Source organism: Ochotona curzoniae, unplaced genomic scaffold (assembly GCF_017591425.1).
Source record: "Ochotona curzoniae isolate NIBS_2020 unplaced genomic scaffold, NIBS_Ocur_1.0 contig_520, whole genome shotgun sequence".
In the NCBI taxonomy this organism is placed as follows: Eukaryota; Metazoa; Chordata; class Mammalia; order Lagomorpha; family Ochotonidae; genus Ochotona; species Ochotona curzoniae.
In genome coordinates, this window is record NW_024466457.1 from 2,031,048 (window position 1) to 2,038,031 (window position 6,984).

The 6,984-nt window shown below is 57.3% G+C and overlaps 1 protein-coding gene across 1 annotated transcript; it reads left to right on the plus strand.

Annotated features, from left to right (window-relative positions):
- The first annotated feature begins 1,728 nt into the window (after positions 1-1,728).
- HEXIM2 (HEXIM P-TEFb complex subunit 2) lies at positions 1,729-6,533 on the plus strand. Its single transcript, XM_040989195.1, has 3 exons — positions 1,729-1,861; positions 2,543-2,642; positions 5,548-6,533. Exons 1-3 carry the CDS (start codon positions 1,848-1,850, stop codon positions 6,382-6,384), a joined length of 951 nt encoding a protein of 316 aa, XP_040845129.1. The 5' UTR covers positions 1,729-1,847; the 3' UTR covers positions 6,385-6,533.
- The last annotated feature ends 451 nt before the right edge of the window (positions 6,534-6,984 follow it).

Consider the following 6,984-nt stretch of genomic DNA (forward strand, 5'->3'; position numbering starts at 1 on the left):
GGGCTTGGAAATGCAGAGTTCCAGGTTGCTGGGTTAGGCCTAGCCTGGCCTTGGCCTTTGAAGCCATTTGGGGAGTGAATTAGTTGACTGAAGACTTTTCTCTCCCCTTCTCTTTAACTATGCCTCTTAAATATATTCATCTGAAAAGTTTAAAAAAGACTTACTATACCTCAAATTTGAGGTTTATGCTTTTCAAAAATTTCCCCAACCCCCTAAACGCTTCGCAAATGGAGATCCAAACAGCAGCTTCTACACTGGGAGTATCAGGACTTGGAATTTCCAGATCCCCTGTAAGTATGTACCAAGGGTCTGCACGAACTCCCTCATCTGATCTGCGGAAGAAAATGGCTTACACTGGAAAGACTTCGTAGTCCTGAAAGCCTGCAGGGCAATTAGCCTGTTCCACCCCTCCCAGAGGGCAGCAGTTCCTCCACAAGTTTTGGTAAAAGGGCTCGGATTTCAAAATGCAAACAGATGTTCACAAAGTGTCCGAAACGGGCGACTCTAAAATGATTTTTTGACCCAACCCTGCAAAAGACCGTACCCCATCCCTTTGGTGTAAAGCCAACCGAACCAGTGGGACAGCACACTTGTTCGGTTTCCAAAAGTGGCTGGCAGAGCCGGGAGGGCCAGGTCACTCGGAGGATGAGGGCCGGTGGGAGCGCTCAAGGATCCCCAAGCTCAGGAGGCGTCCCACGTGCCCCCACGTAGCTGGTCCCATGGGCAGCAGGAGGTTGCCCCTTTTCCCAGACCGGCAGGCGGGATGGCCTCGGTGTTGGAGGGAGAAAAGGTGGGTGCGCCCAGCTCCTCGGCCTCGGGGCTCCAGCTGACAGCCACGCCCGGGGGGCGGAGGCGGGTGCTGAGGCCAGAGCCAGGACCTCCACCCTCTCTCGCGGTGTCAGGGTCTGGAATCTGGCATCGTTCCCACCTATTCGCTCGAAGTGGGGTCCCGCTCTGGGCCTGGGTGGGATGTCGTACCCAGATGGCACAGAGGGTTAGGACAGGGTCTGGGCAGAGCCCAACCTCAGTAGCCGCGCCCGCAAAAGAGAACTGGTTTGCCGGCCTCTCTCCTGCTAGGGTCTCGGGAAACACGCGGTCATTAGCAGAGAACCCCGCCCCCCGTGCGAGGCGAGGCTGCGGGGCTGCCGGGACGGTGAGGACCGAGCTCGGCTGCGCAGGCTACCTGTCCGCTCCCTGTCCCCGGTTCCCACTCCCCACCGATTCCGGGCGCCGCTACTGCAAGCAGCCCACTTGGCCCGGCCTCTCCCCGCTCCCGGACCACCCCCCATGGGGTGCTCTCACTGCGCAGCGAGTCCCTCCGCTGCCTCCTCCCAGCCCAAAATGGCGGCGGCGGCCACCGGTCTTCTTGTCGCCTGCCTGAAGGACCGGGGATCCCTCCGCACTTAGCCCCTCCCCCTCAGCCGGATCTAGTAGCTTCCCGGGAAAGATTAGCGCCATCAATGAACTCTTTAATTGAGCCTGGAAAAGGAGGATTGGTTGTGCTTCCGCGCAGCTAATCGTTGAGGGAAGTGAGAATATTGGCAGGCGATCTGGCCAATCAGAGAAGGCAGCGGTGAGCGCGAGCGCCTTCCGCGCAGAGATAGATGGGTTTTGCAGTTCTTGGGTGTGGCTGTTTACGTGACAGGCTCTTGGGCCGCCTTCCCAGGCTGGAAGGACTACAATCCCCAGCAGGCACCGCGTCACCGGCTGTCCCCTCCCCCCCCAGCCTTAGTGCCTGAACGGTTTGACCAGAGCTGCTACAACTGCAGCAAGAGGTAGGGCTGAGGCGTTGGGAACTGCGCAGTCAGGCGGTGGCACAGAGACAGATGTAGTCGTTTGCGTAGCCCATGTCAGGAACTAGGTCAGTGCCTCCTTTGCAAAAGCCCCTTCCGTGTCTCTTTTCCTCTTTCCAAAAAACCCATTCGCAGCTCAGTCGGTCCTCCCGCCCGCTGCAGGTAGTCTGAAAACTCCCTTCCCGTTCCGTTTCCCCGCCTGAGAGGCAGGAGGGAGGCCGCTTATGTCCTGCTTGGCCCGGTGAAGCCCGGCCTGAGGAGGAGGCTGAGGGGCGAGGCTGCCAAGATGGGGGCCCCTAGAGTCCGTGGGGAAAGGATTCTCCCAGAGCCGGCTTCAGGTTGTGAGGGAGCCACGAACCCAGCCCCCTTGCAGCCTCCCCCTGGGACTTGCGGGCACAAGGCGTAGGCCTCGCTGCTGCTTTAGTCGCTAGCCTGGGCCCCAGTGGCTCCACCAGGACCGGGCAGTAAGCCGTGGTTTGGGATGCTGAGGGACAGCACGGGAAGATGGCCGCTTCTTCCCACTTGGTCCCTGCTGGCTGAAGATGCAAAACCCGGGGATGAGGGGGAGAGGGGACAACCTTCAGGGCCTTCATTTGGGAAACAAACAGAAAACAACAACGGGGGCGTGCAGGTTTGGAGCTACAAAATGGCTGCCGCTGCCCAGACCCAGCCTCTCTGGAGTCGCACGGGGCTTTGCTGAGACGTCCTCCTTGCCAATTTAAGTTTCAAACTGTCGTTGTCCAAAGCAGGTGCTACGGTGCTACTAGTCAAAGACAACTGGGGAAGATGAGCTCTCCGACTCCGGCCGACTGTAACCCCGATCCCCTGGCAACCCAGGAGGGGGCCAAGGTAAGCGCCCGCCAGCCGGCCCGCCCGCACACCCCCCGAAGGTCCCTAAACACGGATCCTGGCGTCTGGACATGGACGGTCGGCTGAGGTGGGAAGATGGAAACATGGTGTGGAGTGCTGCCCTGGCCATGGGTACCAGCACCCTGGCCAGTTCAGGCAGTAGGAGTCACTGTCTGGTCACCAAAGCTAAGGTTTTCAGAGTCAGCCTTGGTCCCTTTGGGGTTCACGCTTGGGGCCTTTTGAGCAGGTGAGAGGCCTGCCCTCCACATGAGAGGGGAATCCTGAGGCAGAGGCGGGGAGGCCTATGGGTCTGGTGGCCAGGCTGCCGTGGATGGGAGAGGAAGGATGGTGGGGAACGTTGACTGAGGGCCTGGAACAGGTGGCTGTACGCACCGTTGTGCCTTCGGGCTCCAGTGGCGTGGCCTCTCCAGTTGAGCCCAGCCACTGGCGGAGATAAGGCCCTTGGCTTGTGATGCGTGATGTCCCTGCAGGTAAAGTAACGTGACACCGCACACACATGTGAACATACAACAGCTTGCCTTTGTTTGCCTAATGGTCTCCACAAGGAACCCCAGAGCCCCTAACAGCCCTCTGGCCTTGGATGGGCTGCATTCACCACACTCCTGTCCTCGTGTGGACCCATCCTCAGATGCCTCTTCTACGTGCTGTACGTGGTAAAGTGACAGACCGGTGGTAGGAGTTATTATTAGAAATCCCTAAACCACAAACTTGGAGCAATTCATTTCCCATGGCCTACCCACGTGCTCTCACTAACACAGAGGGGCCTGGCATACACACCCTCTGACCCATCCCCCCGTGCCTCCCCCTCGCCCAGCTGAGGCCTAGAGCTCACTCGCTGCACCCTGTGCATACTTCTTCAGTGCCATCAAAGAGGATACCAACCCCTGCTGGGAACAAGCAGACTCCATGCTGCTTACCCAGCAAGGCTAGCAGGAAGAGGCTCCTTGGCCACAGCTTTTGGATTTCCTCAACCTAGGAGCTTTAGATCACTTATCAAAAAATGTTTAAAGGATTGACTTATTTTTATTGGAAGGGCAGATTTAGAGAAAAGATACAGAGAAAGATTTTCTGTCCGCTGGTTCACTCCCCTAGTGGCCACAACAGCTGTAGCTGAGCCAGTCTGAAGCCAAGAGTCAGGAGCTTCGTCCGGGTCTCCTACACAGGTACAGGGTCCCAAGGCTTTGGGCCATCCTCTCCTGCTTTCCCAGGCTAGAAGCAGGGAGCTAGAAGGGAAGTGGAGCATCTGGGACTTGAATTGGCACCTGTGTGGGATCATGGTGCATACAAGGCGAAGATTGAGCCGCTAGGTTATTGCGCTGAGCCCAGCCAAAAATTTTTAAAAGATTTATTTAGGGTCTGGTGTGGTAGCCTAGTGGCTGAAGTTCTCACCTTGCCCATAGTGCCGGGATCCCATATAAGCTCCGTTTCTAGTCTTAGCAGCCTGCTTCCCTTCCAGCTCCCTGCTTGTGGCCAGGGAAGGCAGTCAAGAACGGCCCAGAGCCTTGGGATACTGTACCTGCTTGGAAGACCTGAAAGAGGCTCCGGGCTGCTGGCTTCGGATTGGTACAGCTCCAGCTGTTGTGGCCGCTTTGGAAGTGAATCAGCAGGTGGAAGATCTTCCTCTGTCTCTCCTCCTCTGCACATCTTACTTTCCAATAAAAAGATTTTTTTTTTCAAAGATCTATTTATTATTTAAAGGGTTAGATTTACAGAGAGGAGAGACAGAAAGATCTTTCATCCACTGGTTCATGCCCCCAATAGCTGCAACAACTGAAGCTGAGCCGATCTGAAGCAAGAAGTTTTTGGGTTTCCCATATGGATTCAGGGTCCCCAGGACTTGGGTCATCCTCTGCTGTTTTTTGAAGTCATAAGCAGGGAGCTGCATGGAAAGTGAAGCATCCAGGATGAGAACCGGTGTCCTTATGGGGTGCCAGCACACAAAGGTGGAGGATTATCCTGTTGAGCCATGGTTTGTCCCCAGATTATTTAGCAAACGTTCAGGGACCCAGTGTAGTCTGTAGATACGGTGGTAAGCTGGGCAGCCACATGGTGAACTACCGTACGTGCCGGAAGCTACGTTGGATGCAAACTATGGGACAAGCTGGTCACTGGTGTGGAGAGGTGGGGGCCCCCCCGAGATAAGCCGGGCTTTGCTCTGCAGATAACCCAGCTGCTGAAACCTCCAGGGTGAAAAAGTTACTCGGGTCCCCAGCTGACCAGCTCACTGCTTTGTGCGGAGCTTATTCCAAAGTTCAAGGCACTAAAGCCGAAGTGGGGTTGTTCTGAACACAGGGCTACATGTGACAGCATGGGTCACTTGGCCATGCAGCCAGCTTTGTGTGGAAGAGCAGGAGCCGTATGGCTTGGGATGGGGTGAAGTGCATCAGGCCCCATCTCGTAGCCCAATTCTGTCCTCCCTCATTCTTTCACGCAGTCCTTATGGCATGCCTACTCAGCCAGGTACTGTTCCAGGCATAGAAATGATAGTTGCACCGTGGCCTAGCAACTAAAGTCCTTGCCTTGAACGCGCTGGGATCCCATATGGGTGTGCTGGTTCTAATCCCGGCGGCCCGAAGATCTTCCTCTCTCTCTTTCCTCCTCTCTGTATATCTGACTTTGCAACAAAATAAGTACATCTTTATAAAAAAAACAAAAAGGAGAAATGATAAGTCCAACATGCAGGTGAAGTTCCCGGTGTCGCCAGAGCTTCCCCGGGGAGAGCAGGAAGACAGTAGACAGGCACGCTGCAAACAAGGACTTGGCAGAAGGCTGCATGAGCAGGATAGCTGTGTGGGCAAGGCTGGGCCTCAGGCTGGTGGGTGGGAAGGACTGCAACCCCAGAGACAGGCCCTCAGTGACCCCCACTCCCTCCTCCTCTCTCTAGAGCCCCGGCACTCTTCTAGCAAGCCCCGAGATGCCTCCTGAGACCTGTGACCCTGGCGGTTCCCTGCCCCTGACACCTCAGATGGAGAGCCAGTTAGAGGAAGGTCTTGGTGGGACCGACAATGGCCTGGGCTGGAAGAGCAGGGATCCACAGGATCAAGGTGCAGAAGGCTACTCGGTGGAACCCGTGCTGACACGGAAGAAGCATCGGCGGAGGCCATCGAAGCGCAAGCGACACTGGCGTCCCTACCTGGAGCTGAGCTGGGACGAGAAGCAGCAGCGGGACGAGAAGCAGAGCCAGCGGGCATCCCGGGTCCGTGAAGAGATGTTTGCCAAGGGCCAACCCGTGGCACCCTACAATACCACCCAGTTCCTGATGAATGACCGGGCCCCAGAGGAGCCTGACCTGCATGTGCCTGCCGGCATCTCCCACCCAGACTCCAGTGGGGATAGCGAGGCAGGGGACAGCGATGGGAGGGACCAGGCGCGTGGCGAGTTCCAGCAGAGGGACTTTTCGGAGGCCTATGAGCGCTACCACGCCGAGAGCCTGCAGGGCCGCAGCAAGCAGGAGCTAGTACGCGACTACCTGGATCTGGAGAGGCGGCTGTCGCAGGCGGAGGAGGAGACACGGAGGCTGCAGCGGCTGCAGGGCCGCTCGGGCCAGTGGCATTGTCGCCACGTGGAGGAGCTGGCAGCTGAGGTTGAGAGGCTGCGAACCGAGAACCAGCGGTTGCGGCAGGAGAACCAGATGTGGCACCCAGGTGAGGGACCTGGCACCGAAGAGTGCCCCCCCAGGCAGATGGACCCACGGCCAGCCGGGTCTCAGGGAGGCTGGTGACCCAGGTCGGCAACCCTGCGCCCTCCGCATCCTTGCCCCTGGAAGAGCTGCAATGGGTTCCGACCCCCACCTTGTCATTGCTACAACTGGCTCTTTGATGTCATCCTTCCCCCTTACAACCCCGAGAAATAAAGCTGCTTATTGAGAGCAAGTGGGAGTGGCCAGCGTTGATTGAAGAAGGACTGTTTGGAAAATCAATGTTTCAGGGAGGTCCAGCCCCCACTTTGCCCCATGCCTGGGAGGTCAGTGGACCCCTGCCCAGTCTCCAGGCTGTCCACATTCTGTCCTGTGTGTCCTGCAGCTGAGGGTTTACCAGTGGGAGGGAACTGGGCAATCCCCAAGTTTAGCCAGACCTGACAGCCAGGGTGAGTGGGAGCTGGGACTCAGCAAAAGCCCAAGTCCAAGGCTTCCTTACAGCTCGCTCTCAGACCCCACATCTTCTGTCCACAGTTGAGGGGGATGGGCTCCTCGAGGGAGGGGGTCTACAGATCTTGTTTCTCCTTGTCCTCTCCCACCTCCCCCCTGGAAGGAAGTGTCTCCCTGATGGAAGAGAATCCGAGGGCAGAGCCAGCCTGTGTCCTCGGGCTGCCTGTTACTCTT